At 41.7% G+C, this 26,321-nt stretch overlaps 2 protein-coding genes across 2 annotated transcripts; both read right to left on the minus strand.

The window, feature by feature from the left end:
- Window positions 1–898: 898 nt before the first annotated feature.
- dnm3a (dynamin 3a) lies at window positions 899–21,734 on the minus strand. Its single transcript, XM_079575033.1, has 20 exons — window positions 21,222–21,734; window positions 20,247–20,320; window positions 19,929–20,078; window positions 19,635–19,838; window positions 19,320–19,418; window positions 18,640–18,800; window positions 18,424–18,566; window positions 18,217–18,352; window positions 17,931–18,137; window positions 17,767–17,853; window positions 17,618–17,688; window positions 17,478–17,538; window positions 17,174–17,200; window positions 16,601–16,714; window positions 9,225–9,334; window positions 4,997–5,108; window positions 4,110–4,259; window positions 2,634–2,857; window positions 1,882–2,037; window positions 899–1,245 (listed from the first exon to the last, which is right to left on the minus strand). Exons 1-20 carry the CDS (start codon window positions 21,389–21,391, stop codon window positions 1,212–1,214), a joined length of 2,490 nt encoding a protein of 829 aa, XP_079431159.1. The 5' UTR covers window positions 21,392–21,734; the 3' UTR covers window positions 899–1,211.
- A 488-nt stretch (window positions 21,735–22,222) lies between these two features.
- On the minus strand, window positions 22,223–26,272 carry mettl13 (methyltransferase 13, eEF1A lysine and N-terminal methyltransferase). Its single transcript, XM_079574719.1, has 9 exons — window positions 25,966–26,272; window positions 25,421–25,693; window positions 24,722–25,193; window positions 24,451–24,650; window positions 24,176–24,365; window positions 23,201–23,362; window positions 22,905–23,117; window positions 22,681–22,809; window positions 22,223–22,602 (listed from the first exon to the last, which is right to left on the minus strand). Exons 1-9 carry the CDS (start codon window positions 26,116–26,118, stop codon window positions 22,316–22,318), a joined length of 2,079 nt encoding a protein of 692 aa, XP_079430845.1. The 5' UTR covers window positions 26,119–26,272; the 3' UTR covers window positions 22,223–22,315.
- Window positions 26,273–26,321: the final 49 nt, after the last annotated feature.

The following is a 26,321-nucleotide window of genomic DNA, read 5'->3' on the forward strand; positions in this document are numbered from 1 at the left end:
ATGTAATGTAATCAATGAATTAGCCAAAACTGTTATAATTCTGCAGACTAAAGCACAGTGGAATTTTTAATTGGATGATATTTTGTACAGTAAGTAACCCTGTTTATCAATCAACTTATGGTTGAACATTATGATGCAACTGTATGTAAATGTTACTTGTGGTGTTGTGGGTATAGAATGTGATTTCTCCAGACTTCAAACTCTGAAGTCCAAATAAATGTTTCCTATGATTCAATGGTGTTTAACATTATTATTAGACATAACAGTAGGCTAACCCTTAAAGTCGGGCTCTCATTTTATTCCTGTCTTACCTCATGACCACAGACGTAACGTTGGCCCAGCAATATTACTACCGTTTGCGCTAGGTTCATCTTTGACCTGAAACTAGATCCTACTCCATTTAACGACCAAAATCACTACTTCAGCCAGTGAAATAAAGAGACTTGTATATTCTCATAAATCTATCACAAAGATCTGTACACTGTATGTAGTGTACAGTAACGTTAGGGCTCGTACCTGTAAGTATTTCTTCGGTTGCTTGGCACCAAGTGTAAAGCCGCATTTTGGTGTCGGTGTTTGGTCAGGAGGTGGCGCCATTTATCTTTCTCTCACAAGGTGGAGCTCGACTCTAAACTAAAAGTTCAGTCGTGCCCGGCGCTTTGAATTAGCTGACACTTTTCTACGGAACATCCATAGCCAAATCTTAATTTCTCGAGCAGACCTTAACAAGAAGTTAAAATGGACCTAGCAACCGCGCGAAGAGCGCGCCCTTAATTCAGCTGAAACTTTCAACAGGCAAAATCAACAACAACCAATGCAACAGTTTATTTGAAATAGCTTGTAGTGTTGACATTTTCAGAAAGGATTCCTTTCTGGTAAAATTTTAATTGACATACACAGTGCCAATATAATGTTTATACTGTAAAACACTAGTACAAATTACATTGCACAATAGGCTCCAGTCTTACCCAAGACATTATCTGCACACAGACAAGAACATTCCAACATTAACAGTATGGCTGCTGATAGTATTATAGAAAAAACGGATTTGAGGCATGGTGAATTTTGCAGACAGCTCCACAGGACACAGCCCAACATCGTGCTTCAGCTGGATTTGACATCACCCTGTCATGGGTATCTCAGTCACGATTCCAGCAGCCGCCCAGTGCATCATAGGAGAGGATATATTAAAGGCATTCCAAAACAGACAATTATTTGACTTTTGGCACAGCTGGGGGTTGTCTCCTACAAAGAAAACAAGAGTAAAAGTCACGTTTAGATCACTACTCAAAAATAGCCAGGCCAATCAAACACAATCTTGCATAAACATTACAACTCCATAAAGATCTGTTTGATGTGTTTCTATAGGGGAGTGAGTTAGAAAATCTAGACCTGGATGGAAAGTGCAGGAATGGGGAATAGTATTTGGGAAAGAACCTAAAGAACCATTGGAGAGCACAAAGGAAATGAGGCAAGGAGAGAGGGAGACACGGGCCAAAGCCTGGAGAGGGGAATGAGTGAGAGAAAGAAACGTGTAGGGAGAAAGGGGGAAGGAAGGCAATAAAACATACTGATGCTTGGAGAAGGAGACACGGCAGAGGGAGAGTGTGAGTGCGTGCGTGCGTGAAAGAGAGAAAGATGAAAACTTGACAGAGTGCTCAGTCTGTTGTCTCTGGCTCCAAACGAAAGCTGTGCAGAGAGAAGTCCTGTCTACTGAGGCTGATGGGAACAAGTCTATGAGAAACACATTTCCAACAGACCCCCACCCATCTCAAATAACAGCTCACTCTACCCTCGATGCCGGTGCAATGGTTGACTGTACTGGATTGCATAAATTTGTGTGCATTTTTCCAAGTCCGTATATTATGTCCTTTTACATACCGTGGGACACTTCGAGGGCCACGGTGTTGATGACTCTTGTGGTGATAATCGGCATCATCATTCGCGGATGCTGCCGGTGGAGGGATAGGGGCTGGGGTGGCTTGGGTGCGAGAGGCAGACCTGCTCCGGTTACTTTTTTTTCTATGTCGATTTGGGCTGGGACAACAGACACAGATACTGTATGAGATAAACTAAAGCAGCAGTGCAAAACTACTTGAAATATGAAACAAAGTATGGCTTCTGCAACTCCTGACAAAAGTTAACACAATCCCTGAGAAAAAAGAACACAAGAGAATAAAACATTGTACAGAGCCAAAGGGATGAGGCTCTAAATATTATAAATGACGTAGATTTCAGAAGAGACAGCTTTGCTACTTTTATGTCTTGAGCGCTACATTAAATGAATAAATAACAAACACACATTTAGCATATGGGACAAGAACTACACAATATATAGCCAAATTGTAGCTATTGTAATATCAGATGACGCAAAATTTGAACTAACAGTCTAGAGCAAATATCCGTTGTAATATAAAAATATGCAGTTCAGTTTTAATCTTTTGGTCTTGATTTGGAAATTTAAGTCTGTTTTCACACAGTTTGATAAAATAACAAGCAGCTTGCCATTTTCTAAATTAATAAAAAATCATGTGTTGAATTTAGTCAAATATAACGCAATATTCAAGACTGCAATGTTCTTCGCATATTGTGCAGCAGTAGATGGGACTCTTTTAGCTCAACACATGCAATACCTGCTCGGAAGAACCCAGGATGAGTCCACAGGTGGGGGCACGGGGGTGGTGCAGGTAGCAGTGGATATCTCCCCGATCACAGACAGCGCCTCCTTCAGGGCGGTGTGTTTTTGCAGCACTTCCTCTCGATGCTGCACTTGCTCTGGTGACTCATCCATCAGCGCAGAGCATTCTCCCAGAGCATAAAGCTGGGCCAGGAGCTCCGAGCTTATGAACTCCTTAACCTGCAGAAAGGGGGATTACAAACAGCTGTGACAATTTTAACATGTTCAAGAACACTGTAAAATGATACCTTTCTGCAGATTTGGGAACATGACTGAACTCTTTAAAGTGATAAATTGCAACCGGTTGCTTTATTGTTGCTTTTATTTCTTAAAAGTATTGCATCTGTTTAATAATGAAAGAGTTAGTGAATAAGAAGATTGTAGAAATGTATTGTTAATCAATTTAAAGTCGTACGAAAAGACTGTAAAATTAAGGACTTGTTTTGGCCGACTTCTTCCTGTCACCATAAGGAAATGGCGGCTGGCTCCGAAAGTTCCTGGCTCCTATTGACTTTCCATTGAAACTTTTTTGCCCCTCTTCAAGTCATTATTGAACACATGTTAAGACAGTGTTTGTCTTAACATGCGCAACATCGTCCTCTTTTTATCCTTTTACTATTTTTATTTTTGCTTTATTTTTAAATATGGAGCCAGCTCCAACAACCCAGCTAGTACTACGCGACATTTCGTCCAATAATTGGATTATAACAAACATATTCATTTTATATAGTAAAAACAATAATAATGGTTTGCATGTGTATTGCACTTTACAATCCTGTATTACCAAGTTACAAAGCGCTACACTATAGTCATTATTCATTTGATCCATACTCGGTGGTGATAAGCCACTGTTGTAGCTACAGCTGCCCTTGGGGTAGACTGACGAAAGCGAGGCAACCAGTCTGTGCCGACCATCGCCGACCACTCACTACATTCGTTCTGGCCAATTGTGCCGGAGTACCCAGAGAAAACCTACGCAGACACGGGGAGAACATGCAAACTCCACACAGAAAAGCCTCCTCCAGCCGGGTGTGATCCCCGGACCTTCTCGCTGTGCAAACCACTGTACCACTGTGCTGTCCATAGATGCTATTGCTTTTATAGATGCCTTTACTGTTGTAAATACGTAAAAAAACAAAAAATAAAAATAAAGTATTGGGAGCGGGACATCAACAGCTTGTCTCCATGATATTGCTTAATTTCATTAGACTGTTGGTAGCCAAACAAACACGACAGCGTCTAGCCGAGCATAAAGATGGTTGGTATTGCTGGCATGTTTGCTTATGTTTTCAGTTTTATGGCAGTTTACTTTAGTTGCCCTTGAGCCGTGGCAACATATAACCAGCAACACTATATGCAATGCGGCCTCAAAAAGGCTTAACATTTTATTGCAGTCATATTTAATAATAGATAAGAAAACTCTCTGCCTTACACTGTTTATTATAAGGTGCATAACAGTCTTTGGCATGAGGTCCCTGATGGATTTGTAGATGATGCTCATATAGGAGTCCACGAGGTTGCGGATTGTTTCCACCTGGCGCTCCAGCTGGGGGTCAGTAAAGTTTTCTGGGGTCCCATTTCCCTGTAAATGTGCAAAGACAACAAATTAAACAAGAATGCTCGAACAACCAGGTAGACAAATAATCAGAGTTCGGTGAATCAATACAGCTGGATATTTCTTGACAAAAAAACACTACATTTCATAGGGCTTATATTCCAATCCAATATGGTCCAATTAAATTCATTGTAAAAACAACTGTATGCTAGGTGGCAGACAATCCGCTAACAACCCCATTATCATAAATCCATAGTAAAAATGTATGAGTGATGTAAATTGACTCATCTTTGGTTTTAATATCTTTTTATCAACTGCTGACAAAGAGTAGAGTAGGGGAGTGCAGTACAGACACACAGCAGAGCAGCGGGAACTCAAGGGAGGCAAGGAGGAGAGGGCAAACGAAAGAAAGTGGGGGAATGGGTGAGGGACAAGGAACTGCTGATTAGAAACAGACTGCGCACTCACACACATACGCACACATATACACATGTTGTAGTGACATCATGTGTGCGGAATGCAGTGCTGAAGAGCCAACGACAGAGCAAGATGCGAGGGGTGGGGGACTAGCTTTATAACTCGGACTGTGAAAGAAGGGGGGCATGTTAAAAAAAGAAAGAAAAAGAAGCTTGTGTGGCCTGGGTATAAGGTTAGTAAAAGTCAATAAGTGCATATGTGAAGACACTGTGCAAGCCGGTGTTGCTCCCCATAGAGAGGTCAGAAAAAGGTTTAATTGGGTTATATCAGCGGGTCAGGGTGCTCACGTTTGTGCTCTCAGGGTAAACTCCAGCTCGTAACAAAGAAGTCCTCCAGCTGTCCAGCTCCTCCTGAGAGCCACACGCCAACTCGAGGTGTCTGTACTCCTTATACACATTCCTGCAACAATGGCAATAACATTTGTACGTCCTCGGAGAAATACATCGCACAACACAAAACAGATCTGGCAACAGGGAAAATGTTTTGGAAGAAGTAGTGTGAGATACAAATGCATTCTAGCTCTGTAACACTGGACTTTGAAGCAGTGCTATAGCCTCTATTAAAACTGTAACGCCGAAATAATAAACGCATCACCCACAACTTATATCTGATTTTGTGTTGTTTTGTTAGTTTAAATAGTCAAAATTTTAATTGTTAGTTGTGGCCCAAACTCACTCCTAACTTTCCTAACACATTTCGAATATAACAACTCTTTTAGTTTAGTGCCCGGCCGCTTCACAGCTAAAAGGTTCTGGATTCCCTCTCCCGCCGGCCTTTCTGTGCGAAGTTTGCATGTTCTCTCTGTGTCTGCGTAGGTTTCCTTCAGGTAATCTGGTTTCCCCTACCATTAAAAACACAGACAGGATGAATAAGAGTGTGTTTGCCTGTGTGAGTCAGCAGTGGTGGTCAGCGGGACCGATGGTGCAGATTGGCAGCCTCGCGTTCGTCAGTCTACCCCAAAGGCAGCTGTGGCTACAGTATTATTTTACCACCACTGAGTATGGCGTGAATAAATAAACACTACAGTGTAGCGCTTTGAGAAACACAGGCTTGTAAAGCTCGATAAAAAATAAGCCATTATCATTATTATTATTATTATTATTATTATTATTATTATTATTATTATTATTATTATTATTATTATTATTATTATTATTATTATTATTATTATTATTATTATTATGGCTCAGCAAATTGAAATTCTCTTCTTCTAGAAAAAAACTAGGTATAGGGTGTTTAACTGATGCTCGCGCTTTGAATGGTTTTGAAGTAAAGAGCGTTCAAAATAGGGCTGCACAAAAATAATCACAATTGAATTGAAATGTGTTTACAATTAGCAAATCACAATTATCCTTTGCAAACAATAATATATTTGAAAAGTTCATTGCATAGGCAGATAAAGCATATACATCTCAGTCAAAACTGAAAAACACTACTATGTAAAGAGTAACTTGCAACCATACGTCGAGTTTTTTCGATGGCACTTATCTGTTTTTACAATGAACTCTTCATTTGGTCTCCATTGGGTCTTACACATAAAGCCTGCTATCCCTCCACAAAAACGCATGTGATTCTCCTATTTTAAAAAAGTTTAAAAATGTTCAAATTATGTATTTTCCTCCCTCTACATGCTCCACAATGCACAGCAATGTCCTAAGATATAGCATGAGCCCAGACCTATTCACCACAACTGCCTCTAAAATCCTGCACTATCACTCAAAAGGCTGATCCGATTTGCCGTCATCCACAAGCTTAATATAGAAACTGCAGTTACAAATATGACCAGAGGTGGCAGTGGTGAGTATAAAATGACAAACTTGCATCCAGTCCCTTTAATGCCCCGCAATGCGTTTAGAATGTGCAATGAGAACAGGAAAAAAAAGTCGCAAATCTAATTGCAATACTATAAAGTAACAAGGTCTAAATTGCTTCCCAAGCGCGGTCTTGCAACTGATTTACAGGTACATGTATGCTTTAAAGTTGAAGCAGTGATTTGTTTACAGATGTAGTAATTGGTCATACCCAACTTTACCACTGGCTGTATATGTTTAATAACCCCGCTGTTCAGTTGTTCTTCCCCTCTCACTCTAAACAATGATACCAAACAGGCAGCGCAAACCAAGAAACAGGCGATGGCTTTGGATCAAGATGGGGCCCATCTGTTAAACATTTTTTCTTTAATCACTCCGTTGTTTCATTCCTGCTTTTGTTGTTCACTTCTCACATTCATAACACGCAGCAATTAACCTCAAGTATGTGTGGGAGAGAGAGGTGCAACGGCGTTCAAAGATCACGCAAATGGGCTCTTCCACGAGATAACAGTATAAGTAAAAACGGAAAAGAAATTGTTTTATTTTAGTTTGTGCGCTTGGCTACAACGGGTGAAGCTAATAAGTAGGGTGTGGTGGCTGACAGAGAGAGACTGGCCAACGATGACAATACTCCACTGCTATTACAGAGAAATCATAGCCCATTATTCGGATATACACGAGCGGCTATTAAACGCATATACTTGGATTTACGACTCACATCATTCTTTTCCCTCAGTCTCTTTTTTCATGATGTTTTCTGTTCTTGGCCAGAGTTTTGTTTGATTTTCATCCCCCCAAACTCACACTGGGGGAATTTCTGCACTGAACTCCAACTGCTTTAGATTTCGAAGAGTTTCCTGAGGTTTTTTGATTACTGTCAGACTGGGACAAAACCACTGCAATGTCTACCGCACACACACGCATGGACACACATAAATACAGAAAGAGAAATAGAGAGGGCGCAGGAAAAAAAAAAAAAAAAAAGGGGGGGGGACAGACTTTTGACACATTCCTGGCCAATGGCTCTGATACTAGCTCTCTTGTAGCGTTCTTTCTCTTCACAACCCCTCCAACTCCTGCTCCCTCTACCCCCGTTTTGTGGTGAGTCGAGCAATTTTTTCCAAACAAGAGCAGCCTCATCTCTGATCCAAGCACTCTGGCTTTGATTAGCTGCTTAATGAGCCTGCCGTCGGTATGCTGCGGTCGATACACAAAGGCACACATATTGGCCAAAGCGCATACTATACTCACATATACAAAGAGACGTGCCTGAAAAGTCACTGTGTCTCTGCCAAACTGCGTTAAATTATAAGGGTCTTGTGGTAATGCTGTTCTGAGAGTGAACTCCACTTTTATTAATAATCTCTCCCTCGCTCACTTTGTGTTTTCTTGCATTGCTCTCTTTCTCTCTCTCTCTCTCTCTCTCTCTCACTTTCACACTCGTAAACCCGGCAAACCAAGTTCAGCCCCAACCAATGATCTGGCAACTAATCAGCAACAGAGTAGTAAACGTAGTAAAAGTAAAAGTAGTGATCCTCTTTCCTTTTGGCATGTCTGCTCGCGGGGCCACCGCTGTAAATCACCGGCCTCATGTGTGCAATGATTTGTACAGACAATAGAGTTTGCATAGTTTATGCCAAATGCCCCGTCCTGACACAACTTCCTCCATCTATGATTTATTATACAGAATACTGCAAGTGTATTAACCGCTATAAACTTAATCTCTTTGTACACTTTGAGAAGGCGCAAAGTTTTTCCTCATCAATTTCTCATAATTATACTAAACATTGCTCCGGGGGGGATGAGTGAGAACAATTTACATAAATAAGTACAGCAGCAGCCTTTGCAATTTGCTAATTCCTAATATTAAAAACATGTTGTTTATTTATTGCGATTAATTGTGCACTCTAAAACATCGCCTTTGTCGAGAGAGAAGTTTAATTACCAACAACCTCGAAGGCTAAACTGGGTTGGACCTGGTTAGTAGGGCTGTGCTCAATATATCATTGCGGAGTACATGATGATACATGTATCGTATCGAGGCACCGTGATACGCGAATAGGGTTACTGGTTAGTAGCTTGATGGGAGACTGTGAGGGAATACTCTGTAGCTTGTGTGAGTGGTGTTGTGGTTGGAGGGTCTGTTGGCATTTCTGTCGGTCTACCTCATTGTTCCTGGGGCTGCATATGTGTGGAGTGAATAAAGTACCTAGTTGTGAAGCACTTTGGGTGACTTGTCAAATAAAATGCCCTTTCCTATGGCTCTATCAATTAATCCAAAATTCAGTTAATAATCCAAATAATTGTTGGTTGCAGGCAGCCCTACACTGTAGATAGTTAAGTTTAGTTAATTTGAGCAGTAACATTCTTAATTTTCATTTACAAAATTCACATTTTACAGCTGTGGATGTTCAAAGGGAGTAGGCTGAGGCAAGAAAGCTTACGCCTACCCTGTAATCAAAACTCATATTATTTTTTCCATTTCTTAAAGTCAGAAACTAACCAAAAACCTAACAACCCTAACAAGCAACAATTAAATTTAATATATAAAACCACTGGATTATCTTGCTGTTCTGGAGGCACAGTTAAAATAGCAAAGGTCGAAATAAGAACAAATGCGTGTATGTGAGTACGTGAATGTGAGCAAGTAGTAATCTCAATACACAAGTGACCAACACCACTCCTTTTTCTGAGTCACACAAACCTTAGCTCCGTGTTGAAGAGGGCGAAGCTGAATTTACTCGACATGAAGCTCTTCTCAACGTCCCTGTATTTCACATTGTCCAAAGGCAGCATGTACTTTTTCTCCTTTTCCTGGAAACAAAAGAAAACAGACAAATAAAAGTTGACTGGGAAACTATGTAAATTATGAGCTCACTGAAAGCCAATACAGGTGTTTATAGGAGCTAAAAACACTGCAGGAACTTTCTCATGAAAGTTGAAATGGTTGTACATCTGGAGCTATATTTTTAAGCATCTGTCTTAAAAATCGGATGGCCAGCAGGGAGCTACAGTGCTTGAACAAAGTGTCGAAATACCGGGTTGAACAGGAGGTCTGGAATAGTACACTTGTACATGGGGTTCAGATAGGAAAATGGTGAAACCAAAAGGCAGATTATCACATCTGTAGACCAGGGGTTTTCAAACCAGACAAAACCTAAAGTACCCCAAACCGTCCACCATCACTGTGACGTTCAGGTGTTTAAAACCATGTGTAAAACCACATTTAAGTGAGGACTAATTGTTCTAAGTGATTTTCCTATTACAATAGTTGCGTGACTTGAGTCTTTTAACAATTATAAACTTTTTTCTTTGCCTTTCCAGACCCCCTACACATGACATTTGGACTCCAGTTTAGCTGTAAAGTTTTCAAATCCTTTACGAAAGCCAGGGATAATCTTTATAAAGATTGCTTGTTTGTCTGGGACCACTTCTATATGCTATATTCACAAATGATTTGCCAAAAGTGTTGGAAAAGGCATCTGTGGCCATGTACGCTGACAATACTACCATTGATTTATCTGCTGGTAACGTAACAAAGTAAAGTAAATGCAGTTCTTCAAGAGGAGCTGAATATGTTGTCAAACTAGGTCAGGGGTGGCCAACCCGCGGCTCTCGAGCCGCATGCGGCTCTTGGCCAATCAGAGTGCGGCTCTTTGCATGATTGGATATGTTTATTACAATGCGGCTCTTTGCAAAATAATTGGTAAATATTTCCCAAAAACTGTAACAGTCTTTGACCAAAAATCCAACCATCGTCCTACAGACCCTGTTTCCATCTCTACACACATGAATGTGAGTCTGTATCTCCCTCCTTTTCGAGGCGGCGTGAAAAAGGTGCAGGCAGGCAGATCGTGGCACTAGGATCAGCTTCTATGCTTTTCAGGTTTCTGATCAGCTGCTCTTTATTTGATGTAATTTGGCCTCATATTCACAGAAAAAGATCAAAATTAGGAAATGGAAAAAAGCGGAGCTCTTTCGAAGCGTATGATGCGAAGCGCGACATCGTAGCGCGGAAATACGCAAAGTCATGACTTTTCTTTCACATGTGACAGTAACTGTAACAAATGCAGCATAACACAGACTCTCAGACGTCCAGAGGCTCCTGGTTATGAACTTTGTGCAGCCTAGAGTGCGTTCTCTCTGCACAGTCCAGTCAGGACGTACGAAGCTGCAGGCACTGAGCGCACAGGCCAGGGGCGAATCAGAGAAGGGGTCTCAGTGGGCAGGGCCCCACATACAAACACACCCCAGCATTAAATAATAATAATTAAAAAAAAAAATCTAAATCTAATTCTGTCTCAGTCAGAGCAGAACAGCACACAATTTCAGTTAATATACATGTATTTCAATCTTGGTGAGGAGTAAAACCATTCAATCTAACATAATTATTTAAAAAAAGAGAAAGCAAAAGGCATGAAGTTACAGTTTATTGTGATTAAATAAAACGGTCACATTCTATTTAATCACAATAAACTCCCGCCCCGGGATCTCGCTAATGGTCGGTGCCTTTGTGGCTCTTCACAGGATCAAGGTTGAAAATTTCGGCTCTTGGTCTCTGACTGGTTGGCCACCCCTGAACTAGGTGGATGAAAATAAGTTAAAATCAAACACCTCCAAAACTAAAACCATCATTTTCCAAAACTGACTGTCTCTCTGCATGGAGTAAATATCGAGCAGGTAAAAGAAACTTTTGGGAGTCTGGATAGATGACACTCTTTCTTGGATCACACATATCAATAAGCTTATGACATCAATGAGCAGAGGAACTTCTTACTTCTTACTAGAAAAAGTACATATTTAGTAACAAATAATACAATCGGTCAAGTCCTGCAAGCATTAGTTTTAGCTCAGCTAGACTATTGTCCATTAGTCTGCTCATCCACCTTCAAATAAGATCTTTCCAAAAGTCAGCTCACACAAAATAGAGCTGCAAGATTGGCTTTTCTCTCCATGAGAGAACATGTCGAACATGTCCAAGTGATGCGCAGCAGTCGGTCCTGGCTAACAGTGCAGCAAAGAATGGCCTGTAAACTGGCTCAGTTTATCAAAAAGCTCTCATTGACTAAAGAACCTGTCAGCCTTTAACAATCAGCTTACTCTGACCATACAAGACAAGCAGTTCTGATGCATTATTCACTACCTTAACCGAAAACTAATGCTTTGAAGAAGTCAGTGTTGTAGAGAGCTGTATCAGTGTGGAATCATATGCCTCCATATTTAACATGGATCATTAAAGTGGAGACATTTAAAAAATAGTTTAAAAAAGGGCATACTTATGAAGGAAATTATTCTTAAAAAAACAAAGTTTAAAGTACTTGCCAAAGTTATGCTTGTTTCTGTCTAAATTGTGTTTGTGTGTATTTAAGACACTACACTTTCAATTTCAATTATGTAATTGTAAATTTTACTTGTAACTGATCTTGTCAGCTTAACCTGCTTTTGTTTACATAGGGACTAGTCTGTTATTTTACATGTTTGTGTTGCTGTTGTATGTGGACCCCAGGAAGAAGAGTTATTGCTTGTAATAAAGATAAAGAAGCTTTTCTACCCCTTCAGCTGCAGTCTTGGTAGTGCTAAATGCAACTGTAGTAAGTAACTGAGTAAGTAACTGTTGTACATGGGCATCAGCGGCATAAAGATAGGCGGTTGAATCCCGCACCTTGCCCATTGTATAAATGTGGTGTTTGTTTGAGTGAATGACTGGTGGTGATCAAAGGGGTGTAGACTGGCAGCCACGCTTTCATCAGTCTGTGACTATACATGAAATTGTTAAGCTTATAAAATTATATATCAAGCGTGACTTTGTCTTTAAAGGTCACCATATTGTTTGCCTGTTGTTTGCCGCCAAAAATGCAGTACGTTTTGATTAAACATGAATAATAATGACAATAATAATATAAAAGCACGTCCTACAAATCAAATTAAATAACCATTGAGCACAAATTTTGATCCTTGATGATGTTGTGCAACCCCTTCAGTCTGACTTATTAACATCCCGCAAACTGGCGGGACACAGCAGGCCCAGGGCTGCAGTCTGTCGTCACCATGGAGACTTGTGAATGACAGAGAGCAGTTGGACGGGGTTGCGCGGACGCAGCGTGAGTCGAAGCAGACAGTACGGAGGCAGAGCTGGAGCTTGAAGGGAGGGAACGAGAGGAGCCCGGGCCCACATGTGAAAGTCATTACTCAGATTCTTGCTCTAACACAACATTTCTGCCCAAGTCAGGCCCATCCCCCTTCATTCTTATATGTGCGTGATTTTTACGACATAAGGTACATCAGAAGTTGGTTAATAGGGCTGTGAGATAATCGCATTTGCAATTTGAATGGTTGCAATGAGTGAACTGAAAAGGCTGCAGTCCTTTAGGGAATATAACCACGCAAACTAAAAAAATATGGGGTTTATTATGTATAAATGTAGCTACTAGTTCTTGACGTCTACAAAAATGTTCTAAAATGCAAGATTCGTCTTTTAGTTGAGAAACTAAAATGACACATCTCAAATAGTGTAATAACACCCCGAGATGTATTTAAAAAGAGTAATTTTGAATCGTTTTTACCTATTGGTAAAAGAGCATTGATTACAAATTAGAATCAGCGCAATAACAGAACCTCCCCGTTTCAAGATACACATCGCTGCTTAAGGATGCTAAAAGGTGTTGCACAGGTTTCCCTCTCTGAGCACTCCCCTGAACCCTACGACTCTCTCCCTTCATTCCTCCTTCCTTCTTTCCAAAGGGGCCCACTTCCTGTAACGGAGGCCGAGAAAAAAAAAAAAAAGGACAAACCAGGATTGGCGCTCAAACAGCAACATCTGGGATCGCTTTGGACCAAAGTGGGCGGAGACTGGAGAGAGAGTATAGGGTGCCATGATGATGTAGAAATAGAAAGTAGAGATGGGGTAGTTTAAGACAAGGAGGGATAACGAAGGGTAGAAGGTGGTGTTTTTTTTTTGGAGGCAAGGATGGATGAATGCACGGAGAACATGGAGACCAGGGGGGACTGCGCGAAGGAGAAAGTGAGGAGAAACTGCAGATCGCTCCCAAAGTCGATTCCCAAGGGTCCCATCAACCCATATATGGCGGCTAAGTTCCTCCCAAACTCTCTCTCTCCTTCCCTCACTCCCCTTATTTCCTTATGCCTTCCCAGAGAGAACAGCCAGAGCACTAGCCTAGCCCGAATGCGTAAATGTGCCACGTCAGGACTGGATACTACGCCTGGACACCAGGACCGTAGAGCAAACCGAGACCCCAAGAAGAACTGCAGATGACATCTCCGGAAAAGTCCAGGGCAGCGGTGGACGCCTGATGTGAGACCCCCATGTGACACACAGCGTTGAGACAGGATAGACCAAAATAACGGAGGAAGAAAAAAAAAAAAAAAAAAAAACTTTGCTTGACTTTCCTATCCGCTGTGATAAGAAGATCTGCCGAGCGAGCATCCGAAGTTGGGGGGGAAAAGTTAAAGCGCCATCAGAAGTCCTGCTCCGTCATCCCAGTGTTCAGACTACCTGTTCAGGATCTTGCTGGTGTACAGTAGTCTGCACATTGGTTAGACTGTGCACGGGAATGCTCCAAGTGCCTACAATAACGCTGAGGACGCTGTGAAGACTTGCATGTATTCTAGGCCATTCCTTTGGTTTTGTGTTGTCCGCTCGGCATGCATTAATATTACTATATGTGCACACGCTTATGTTGTCAACTCTTAAAATTACTCACATTTTGTTTAGTATGTAAAGGTGTGTCTGAATGTCTATAGACGCGCTTTGTTCGCAGATGGTTTCACAAACACTAGTTGATTTCTTGAAGTATGTCTAACTTACTCAATAGATAATAATCCGCAAAAGGCTGTCAAACTTTTCCACACACTAACTTGTAGCAGACGTTTGGCCTATACAGAGAGGTTTAAGATTTTGGGTGTGTATCTGGAAAACAGCTATTGTGTCATGTCCCAAGGTGCCAGGGTGGTCAAGGCAAATAATTCATCATAGCTTGTGTGACTAAAGCGGTGTCTCCTCTTCCTTGGGCTAATGGATTTTAGATACCTCGCAGTCACACACACACACACACACACATGCAGAGCTGAGCATGTAGATTAAGCGCATAAGCAGAGGCTGTCTGTTTTTCTTCAGGGCTTGCTGGTGGAGCCCTGGCAGCTGAGGAGTGAAGGAATGCATGTCTGCTCACTCTGTTAGCGAGATTAAACTCTACATCTCGGTATTGCTTTGTGTCTGAATCGATGACAAATGTGGTGATAGGCCTGGTCTCGTGAAGCTAAAAGATGCATTTTGCGTTAGGAGTAAAGGCGGTTGACACAGTGATGGAGAGCGGTGTCAATGGGGGTGAGTAGAGGGGTATGTGCGAGTCTATGGAGGAGTCTAGGGTGAGGGGGGGAGGGGGGGTTAAGAGGGGAGGGTAAATGGGGGGGGGGGGGGTAGGTCTGCAGTGTAGAAACAGCCATGTGGGATTTCTCTGGGCAGATCTTGGAAGCTGGTGTTTGGACAAAGCTTCAGATTTTCCAGCCAGGAATGTGCACGGTCCCAGGGAGACTGCCAACCGCAGAAAGAGGCAGGGAGACAGAAAGGTAGAAGAGAGTGAAAGAGAGAGAGAGAGAAATGGATAGGGCAAGAGAGATGCAATACAATAGTAAAAATGTGCTTGGATGTAGTTTGGGTGTGAGCAGGCCCTCAGAACTCCTGCTTAGGCCGTCTAGTATAACTTTGTGGCACATCCTAACCATTGAAGTCTGTCAGAACAAAACAGCCTTTGCAGCGTAACACATGTGTGTCATTGCAGCGTAGTCTCTCTCTGATGCTTTGATGTGGTCTGAAGATATTTGCTTGATTCCCTTTGTCTATTATTTATCGCAGATGTGCTAAGTGTGTGTGTGTATATGTGCAATCTGACTGGTAGGAGTGAGGAGACAGCCAAAGGAAACCTCAGTAACTGCGTGTGTACATTAGGCATGCCTAGGGGCTGTGTCTGGGAACAGTGTGATCAAGGAGCCTTGGAGTTTATCTAAGAAGTGACCATGTGCCTGATTGAGCGTATATTTTCCCTCCGCTATTTGCACACCAGTTTGTTTACATCAGGCGTCTAGTGTGTATCGCATACTGTATACACAACTTTGTCCGCTGTGCGTTTTTTTGTGTGCGTGCGTCTGAGTGTGTGCGTCTGTGTTTGGCTTGGGGCATCTCCAGCTGTGTCAGAGTGAGCCGCTCCAAATGCCTGAACTCCCAGAAGAGGAAGAAAAACGGGGGGGGGGGGGGGAGCAGTAGAGAGCGGGACGAATGTGAGGGAGAGGGGGGTGAGGGGTGAATAGGGATATAAGGGGCTCAGTTGCAAATCCAGGTGGCGGTCAGGAAAAGCAGAGAAAACACATGGCTGGCAGAAATTCAAGTTTTTGGAAGCTTTAGAGATGAGTTTAGAACAAAGGCTAGAGTACACTACAACTGTAAAGTAGACAACAGGCATCGGGAATGACTCTGAGGCTGCGCTACTCCATATGCGCAGCCTCATCCATCAGTATTTTCAGTCAAACTTGAAAATGTCTCTAATCATCAATTGCACTGTGACTCTCTACAGTACATCTATTGTCATTTGTATGCAGTAATCCATGTGCTGGACTACTGCGAGCTGACTTCCTGCCCCGCACCGGTTCCCATGACATCAGCTGTGACAAAGACTGTTGTGGTGTGTCTGCCTGTCTACACTTGCTGTGCAGACCTTCTGCTCCTGTACAGCAGGCACAGACAGGCAGACACATGGCAGCCCCACTGACACCGAGTACGGAGCAGTAGCTGGATCGTAAATTCAGATCCGTATTGGCTTTTAATTGATCTTACCTACAGGTTTTTGCCAGAGGAATTTGTGTAAAATGTTATATTTGTATACGTAATGGATTTTTCATGTGTACTGAATTTTAATGATCTAAAATGTTTCATATTACTAAATGCCTTAAGTATTTTTTTGTATGAACGCCAATACTGTGCTTTAACTGTATATCTCTGTAAATAAAAGTTAAAATAACTCGAGCGAATCTCGGCGTTTCATTGATTTGAAAGCGTAACTGCCTTACCTCATCGTCTCTGAACCAGGACAGGCTCTCTGCAGTGAGGATGAACCAGTACTCCCTTGGACCTCCTCTCATGATGCCAATGTTGTTGATGGTCAGCCAACCCTTGCGTATCACCTGCAGGAGGAGGCGAGGTTAGGAAGGTTAGGAAGGTCAAGAAAACTGGCACGGACTACAGAATGAGCGTAACGCAAAAAAAAAGTGTGCGCAAGTGAGGAGAGTGCGGCAGGAGTAAAGTGGTTACTGTGGTTATGAAATGATGAAACAAAAACAAGCGAAGAAGAGAAAATCCTGGAATCCTGAAAATGAAATGAAAACGAGAACATATGAAATACATAAAATAGCATCGGAGATAATAGATAATTTGTTAAATATACGACAAATGTGTTAGGGGAATAAAAGTGATGATTAGTAAAACGCAGAGTAACCAGTTTGCAAAAGCCAGTGCACATATTTGCTGTGATTATTGACATGCCAACCCACAGCCATTTAGCTTGAGTGTTGCAAAGATATGTCCAGAAGAAGTGCCATAAAGTGGAAGATAGGGCAGTAGGCTTAAAGGGATTTTTCTCCTACTATTAGACTGGAGAGAGGGGTCACACCCTGGGGAGAGGCAAAAGATTATATTTAAGGTACAACATATACAGGACATTAGTCAACTTTTTTTAAGCTTTACATTTCATTACCTAGGATATTGCTAATGTTTATTACTATATATAATTAAAAAAAGATAATACTATATATCATCTTATTCAAAAGCTTATGTGTAATAGGGGCTAAAATATGACAATCATTGCAATAGCAAGCGTAGCGAAGCAGTAAACTGTGGATGTACTGCATGCTACAGTCTAGGCAATGGTAGTATTAAAAGAAGACCTACCTGGTTTCCTATTAAATTTGCAGCAATCTTCTTACTGTTTTGGTTGCTAAATTGTTGGGCACTGAGAGTGAAAGAGATAGTTTTAGAACAACCTGATTTATTTAACTCTTGAAGTTATGTTTATAGCAGCAGTTACCCACCAAGTAAATCCAACGAAGTCTTCATGTTTGGTGTTGATGTAAGAAAGTTGTATTTCAATGAGCAACAAAATCTGGAAAGATATAATTATATGAAAATGACACACAAATAGCGCAAGATAATGATTATATGAATGAGAAAAATGGATAACCTGATCTCTGCATTTAATTTCTTGCTCATGTATCTCTGTATTTACAATTTTCTCTGTCTCCTCTCTCAGTTTGGGAAAGGATGCAAGCTTGAGAAAGAAAAATGAATACAGCATCATGGAAATTATTTGACAGAATAACATTTTTTTTCGGTTTTAGGCCGTACCTTATTGATACATTGGTAGACAGTGGTGAGGAGCTCTTGACTGACCATATCAACAAGCTTCATGCACGGCTCATTCAGTCTGGAGATCTGCTTTTTGACAATGGCTTCAAAAGCCATGTCTGGAGTGAACAGACCTGTCCTGACCCCGTGGATATTTCTGATGGCATATGTGATCTCCCGACGAAGATCCCTCTCATCAGACTCCAACTGCAATAGAGCAGAACAGTAGTCAATTACCAAGATCAATGTTCTAATAATAAAAATGATATTACAAAAATATAAATACCTTGACCAGTTCATGAGGAAACTGTTCGTGGAAGATTCTGTTAATCTTGGCGCCTCCGGACAAATAGTCTGTGTCAACTTTATCACCTGAACCCTCAATGAGCTTCTCAAAGTCGACAGACAAACGTTGAACAAGCCTGTAGAAATGTAAACAATGTCTAACGATATGTAAAAATAGAAACAAACATGTACATAACCATAGACTGACTGTAGTAGTGTCTTGGTTCTCCGTGTGGGGTCATCAGGGACGTATTTCCTGTACTCCTCTGCCTCTCTGTTCAAGGCCAAAAGCTGAGTATGTAAATGACTACGGAAAGCTGGCAATTGTTCACGGATATGATTTGTCAGTTGCTGTGGAAAACAAAACCATATTAATGTTACACTGCAGTGCATTTTGTTTTATGTTGTGTCAAATCTGCCAAACCTGATTAAGCATTTTTTGCAAATATGGTGTGCCCATTTTAGCAGCCATGTGACCATAGGCAGGATGAGACCGGAAAAAGTTCCTCTCTGCCTGCAGAGCCGCCTTAACATCCTTTTTCCCATCAATGTCCTTTTGACTGCGGTTCACCACCCCGATATAACCTGGACAGGAAGGAACAGACGGGAAATACAGACATGTGGCCACAGCAAGAGGCAACGTGCAACAAAACAAGAGACTTTCACTGTCCACTGCAGTGTTACATTTTGACAATCTGATTCACACAGCATTAGTCGGGTTTATGTGAGAAACTGCGTTTGGATCAAATTTAACTGAGCATTATGATGTACACACTGTATGTGTTGGCACTGGGCACATCTCTCATGTTTCAGCCCAAGTCTTCAGCTCTGAGTTATGTCAATGGGTTTCCATGGCTAATGCATTAGTGCTGTGAAGAAACACCTGGTAGGACTTTACGAAGCTTAAACAAAACCAAGGGACAAAACTGCCTGTTGTACCAACTCTATGCACTACATTGCTCCCAATACAACACAATACATAAAATATTTCGATTTAGTAAAAGTTTAGTACAGTAAAACAAAACAATACTATCATAGATTCAAAACACTTAAGGAAGAGGAAGTGTAAGCTGTAACATTTGTACACAAACACTTCTGACCCACCTCTGCGCAAAGGAAGCAGTCTGTTCTCTAGGATTTCCCGAGCATCAGTTCCTTTATCCATGAGGTCTAACTTAGTGATTACTCCTATTGTGCGCTGGCCTAAGAAAAAAGAGATAGAGAAAGAAATTTCAAAATGTATCCACACTTTTGTATATATGTTTTCTTTGAGGGAAAGTAGAAAGAAACACTTTGGAATCCTACTAAAGATGACTTAGACAGGAGGTGCTTTGTGATCATACCCCCCCCCCCCCCCCAAAAAAAAAAAAAAAACAGACTTCATTTTACCAATATGCTCTCATATCAAACTTGCCGTACCTTGAGGGTCAACATCTTTGGCTAGCTTCAGTGCATCAGAGTTGGCCAGGTCTGCGTTTGCTGGAGTCACGGCCAGAATGAGACAGTTGTCCTTACAGATGTACTGCATGATCATGTCTCGTACTTGGTACTCAATATCTGCGGGCTGGTCACCCACAGGCACCTTTGTGATGCCCGGTAAGTCCACAAGCGTTAAATCAAGCACTGCAAACACACATTCAGATCAGGGCTAATGATACATCAGGTTATTCCAAGTAGACAACAAAATGGTTTTCAGTTTCAACATTTGCGTACCATGAGGTGAGTGGATTTGTAGATGAATGGGGGCAGGAGAAATGCACTTTTTGGTCCCAGTGACTCTGTCCGTCTCTGCTTCAATCTCCGATCGAATCTCATCAAAGTCAGTAAATATCTTTCCTCTGCAATGAAGAAACTCTCCATACTCTGCACAAAACATACATATTAGTATAATCTTTAATGTATTTCACAGGGACCATGTACATAAGAAAATGTATGTAAGAATTTCATGTCTCCAAGCCACACAATGAGTGAAAATATACTGCCATCTGGTGGCTACGCTCAGGGTTAGATTTCATCATGCGCAGTACAAACCTGTTTCAGAGTGGAGTAGTTGTAAAACGAGTGGTCTTCGAGTGACAATTCCTGATCCCCTTGGAAGAAAGTCTCTGGAAAAAAGGTTAATGCGACCGAAAAGTTTAATGACAGTGTAAAAGAGATGCCTATTAAGATTTAAAAAGCCAGAAATCCCCTTACAATATAAATGCATATTTTCTGTGCACCTAACAGTGTGATATATATATAAAAGCTTACAGGTAGAATAAACCTTAGGAGTAACTTCCTTCTTTATGTAAAATAGACTCAGGACAGGAAGTTTGTTCAAGTGCATCCTGCTCTTCTTTGAGATGGCTAGAAGGGTAATAAACACAGATAACATTGTTAGCTAAAAATATATTTTAAAAAGTCAATACAAAAAAAGCTTATGCCAAAAGGCCTTCTCAGAGACACCAGTCCCTGTGATCTTCAACACAGGACTCAATGGGCTCATCTGTGTCAACTATAGCAAACTGAAAAATAGAAACGTGTGCCTTATTTTCTCAGTATTCCTTTGTATTCCGTTCACTCATCACCACTATCCTGTTATGACTATTTCCCACACAGAGAAGAGAGTTTTTAGTGAATGACCTTGACCTTAGTGCAGTTCACACACACACTGCCTCATTGTCAGCAGGTTGTTGAGATTAGTTGGTGGTGCACTGGGCATTGTCGAAAAGACACTTCCAGGCACCACCTGAGACTGTAAAGGGACAAGTCCAAACAGGCTTGAAAAATATGCTACAGATAGGACGTCTGTTTTCATTTAGTTTCGATTTTACATCATCATGAAAGAACAGCGATTGTCCCATATAAATGTCAAACAATGGGTGTTGATCATGCTCATATGGTTAACAAAACCCAGTCATGGTTGCGTCCTGTCAGGGGGAGTAACTTTTTCTTGTCGTGCTATAACATGTCCCCACACACGCACACGCCGTTGGTATGTCCAGTCACTGACTTGGATTGTCTTACCTGCCGACAAAGTTTTCCAGGACCGAGCTCTTGCCCGCACTCTGCGCCCCCACCACGGCTATCTGGGGCAGGAGGAGGCTGTAGTCCTGTCCCGCACTGCCCACGGAGCCCAGGGCGCGCTGCAGCCGGTTCACCAGCGGGATGAGCTCCTCCATCCCCCGGTTGCCCATCGCAACAAAGCCACCTGGGGGCTACACGAGACCGCTGGACCCCGCCACCTCAGCTAACAAACATATAGGACTTTACTAACTACTTACTACGGCGTTTTGTCGCGGGAAACGCAGTCGATTCTCGTGAAGATGCATCAGAAGTCCACGCCGTAAAAGTTTTATGTCAAAAACTGTCGAAAGTGTGAGGGAAACGGTGCGATGTTTTCGTGTTTTCCAAAGTTTTTTCCCAATCGCAGATAAGAAGTCCAAACAAGTAGCGTATCGACGAAGGCCTAAGTGTACAAATATACTAGTAAAAGCGCCTTAACCCTAACCTTTGTCCACTATTTTGTCTTTGGGCACACTAAGTTATATCAAAACAGAAAAAAGAAAGTGTACATTGACAGCTAACGGAATGAATTTTGCAGCGCATGCGCATTGGCAAGCTTTAAAACAGGGGCGGCAGTGGCAACTCCCCTCTCCCTTCCTGAAGACAGACATAGTTACAATCCAATAATAAATGCTCCTCGTATCACACTTGCGAGCCGCAGCCCCTCCTCTGTCGCAGAAAGCTATTTAAAATGACATACATCTTGTAAGGGTAGGGTCTGCTGCGGACGACCTATAAACACAGCTACCAAAAACTAGTGTGTCTACGATTCATCCACTGTAAATAACACCCCTGCATTCTCAAGCAGTGAGGAGAAGGCACATAGTAGTACTCCAGGGAAAGCCTTAGCAAGTGAATGAAAAACAAAATAATTAAATAAGGGAAAACTTGAGCAAGTATTTTCTGGTGACACCCATTTTGAAATAGAAAACAGAAGAGAGAAGATAGATAAAACGGTCTTTACTTGTGGTTTCGAGTGGCAGGAGATACATTATAAACATCTCCAAATACATTTCTTATTAATTAAAGATGTTTTGACTTCACTGCACGTACAATCAGACAATCTTCATTTCTTTTATCAGTTCTGTGATGTCTATATGGGGATTGCTGCCAGTTTTATTAGAGTCCAATGTGCTCTGTAGGGTTTTGCCTGCTTGGCCCAGGGACTGCAGAATATTCGTGGTATCGGGCATCTCCTTTTCACCTTTAGAACAGAGTAATACTTGGTTGACTTCCCCTTCGACATCTCCAGAGACAATGGTGGGAAATATGCTCTTTAAGCGCTCCAGTAGGGTCTTCTTCAAGAGTGAGTCTCGACACACGAGATTCAGAAAAAAGACACCTGTGTAAACCAAAAATGATTAAAATATAACACTAGATTTAAGTTTATATCAGATCATATTGTGGAATAATATAATACCTCTGGGAGTCAGGAGGCTGCAAACTTTCTGCAGAATTGGGACCTCAACAAATGATGCAGGGGGACAGCTCATACCAACTGTATTATCCTTATTATCAACATCAAACATTATGGCATCATACACGCGTCCTGCAAGTAACCACAAAACAGAGAATATTTATTTTGCCACTAGTTTCACTTGCATACATTATCAGAAGCTCACTTCATCACTCTTTGTTACATACCTTCCGTTTCAAAAGCAGCGATGCGTTCAAGGCCATCTCCAATAGAGACAGTCAAACGTTCGTCTGGTCTGAATCCAAACCATTCTTTTGCTACTTCAAACACAGAAGGGTCTAGTTCAACAACTTCAACTGTAATACCGGGAACAAAGTCTCGAAGAAACTGTGGCAATCCCCCTCCTCCAAGGCCGATCAGAAGCACTGATGCTGGATTATCTTGATAGTAAAAAAAACAATAAATACTTGCAAATAACTTTCAAATACAATAAATGTAGAGTCTACTAAAATCTCCACAATACCGTTTTTCTGTTGGGCATTAATCCGAAGCATAGAAAGTCCAGCAACCATTCGTTTATGATGTTCACAGCAGAGAAAGCCAGTGTCCACTGTAAGAGAAGAGGATGGCACCGCTGATGGAGTTGTTGGCTTGACCTTCTTTTTGCCCTTTTTCTTGTGGCCCGCTGTTGTGACACACACACAAAAATTCACAAAAACGTTAGTTTTACAAACATATTTTCAATATCGGCTATTGGCCAAAATCGGCCGATAAAAAGGCCGATATCTCCGCGACCTAAAGAGATAGAGACTTCCCGTTTTCAGAGTTCAGCCAGAGCTTTAAATGAGCCCTCCCACAATTTACTAGGCCTCAGGGGAGTGGAGACTTTTACGTATAATTTCGGAACCATAAGAGATAGAGACTTACCTTTTTTTTTTTTTTGGAATCTACAGATTTTTGTCTTTCAAAACAAGCTCCTTCTAAAGTAACTACTAAACATAATTATACAGAATCCCCTGCTGTCACAGTTTAACACTGACACATTTAGAAGCTTCATAAACAGGATTATAGACAGTTCTAAAATTTGGCGAAAAATATCAGTGGTGCATACCGGCATCGGCCCCTCAAAATACCTGATAATTGTTTAGTAGTTTAGTTTACTTTATTGAAAGGACAGTGTGCAGTTACATTAAAAAGATGGCTGGACCAGATTTAGCACATGCTAATTTCCATCTGTAATCCTCACATCGGTCGACCAATATTTCTATATATTTCTATGATAGAAACCTCTACTATAATAATAAATGCTTAACTTTGGGCTATTTGAGAAATTTAAAAAAACAACAATATCAAATTAAATTACTTAAAAAAATATCGGCCTTTATATCGGCTATCGGCCATGCCAACCCCCTTCAGATCGGTATCGGACCCCGAAAATCCATATTGGTTGGGCCTTAGTCACAACACATCTTTACAGCAGTACCATAGTGCTACTTACCCGTCTTTGGTGACACAAGTCTGCTTTCTGATTGAATGAGGGCAGTGTTAGACAGAAACACAAGTCTTCGATACAGTTCACCATCTTCTCCTCTGATGTTCTCCACGCAGAATTCCCCACTCAGATCACTGACACCTGTGCTGACCACCTCACGCCAACCAAGGTCACCAGTGGCAGACAAAAATGGCACCTGCAATAACACCAAATTATAGCTAGTGTAGCAAGAAGTAAAATAACAGTAACAGTAACAGACAGAATATTTTATACAAATGTACCTGGTGGTTGGGGGGCATACCAGGAGGGGCCAGGTCCATAACCATGGGTGAAAGCTCAGACTGGACAGCCTCCATATTTTGATACTCTTGATTTCGGTGCATTGCGACAATTACGAGTCGTCTGTAATTAGCGCTCGATGCCAACTGTTTTTGGCCCTCAGCAGAACTATAAAGCCAAGATGTCTCACTGCCCTGTGGGACTGGGAAAAGAGAAAAAATCTAACCAATTTTTTTTTTGAGTAATAAAAGTAACATGGACCACTTAACTTACCAATAAATATAGCAAAGTGGTTGGCTTTAGGTACCTTGGCACCAGGACCGCAGTCTTGTACAGTTAGCGTGTATCTGGGAAGGCCTGTCTTCACATGGCAGAGAGTGAGTGACACATTTGAAGTGACATCGGCGCAAGTGCGAAGCCTCTTCCTTAGCACAGAGTAGGACTGATGTTCCCTCACAGTGGATAGCAACTCTGACACTTGTGTGAAACGTGTAGGTGCGCCATCCTCCCCAAGACACATTTCCAGAATGGGCATGGGCATGGGCTGTCGAAACTTGGTGCAGATCAGGACGAACACAGGTAGAGCAAAAGAGTCCTCTTCTTCGCCCCGAGTGTCACTCTGTAGACAGTGGAGCCTCACTGCCCAGCCGAGCTTTACAAAGAGCTCCACAGCTAACTTTATAACACTCTCCTGTGCTAATGTGATGCAGACATAGCGCCCCCCAACGTTAAGGACTCGACTCATCTGTAGACACAAAAAACATAAAGGATCCTTGATAAACCAAATCTACAAGAGTTTCTTCTATAAATCTAGAAGATTCAACTAAGTTTTTGTGACCAAGCTCTAGCCAGGTAGCACAGTTTTAATGATCATAGTATATACATCTATGATTTACTGTATGCATATCTTTCTATGCATATCTTTCTTTATAAACTTATTGTGATCATGTGAGGAACTTCTGCATACACTACCTCTGTGAGCATACTTGTAGCCAGTGCTCCCTCTTCTTCAGACGCCATGGCATCCAGGGTACCTTTGTCCAAAACAGCCTGATAACTGCCATCCTCAAACGGTGTTTCGGTTGCGTCGATCTGCTGGAAGCTCAAGCCTGGTCTGCGTTCAGCATTTCTCTGGTTCATGTGGTTTATCACAGTCTCACTGATGTCAATGTTGATAAGCTGTTTGTAGCCAACATCATACATTTGTTCACTCAGCTCAGAATTGCCACAACCCACCACAAGCACCTGCAGACAGAAAAGTATAATACAATGAGTGCCATTAAGCTCAAGAGCAAAGTTGACTATAACACAGCTTTTTCAAACTAATTTCCCTCTGCTGTCCTTAGGGAAGAGGGCCAGAGGGCAGGGTATACAGTGCACATTAGCTCATTCAGCACCATCACATGCAAAAGAGTCTAAAACAGATCTCTCAACTCCATCACACACAAAATACAGTACGCAACTCACTTTACATATCCCATATCAAGCAATAAGGCGAGCAAAAAAAAAAAGCTCACCTTGTCTTTCACTTTGATGTATTTGTGCAGCACACCGCAGAGTTTGTTGTAGTCCCCATACCACTCAAACGCCTTTTCTCCGCGCTTCCTGAAAAATCTTTCCCAGTATTCCGCAGAGCTGAACTCGTCAGCGGTGCGAGGTAGCAAGCTCATCGTAATAATTCGCTTTTATAACCCCAGACACATGTATAACTTGATAATACACTTGTTGTGGCGGTGTCACTTTCCCACATGTCGATTTTCACTCTGGCTGCAGAACACGGACAGCATTTCGGGGTGGACCGCTCACTGATTGGTCAATTTTATGTAGGCGGAAGCATTAATTTTTAGTGGCCTGTTTGTGATTTACGCGTGAA

This window comes from Gobius niger, assembly GCF_951799975.1.
Source record: "Gobius niger genome assembly, chromosome: 17".
Taxonomy (NCBI): Eukaryota; Metazoa; Chordata; class Actinopteri; order Gobiiformes; family Gobiidae; genus Gobius; species Gobius niger.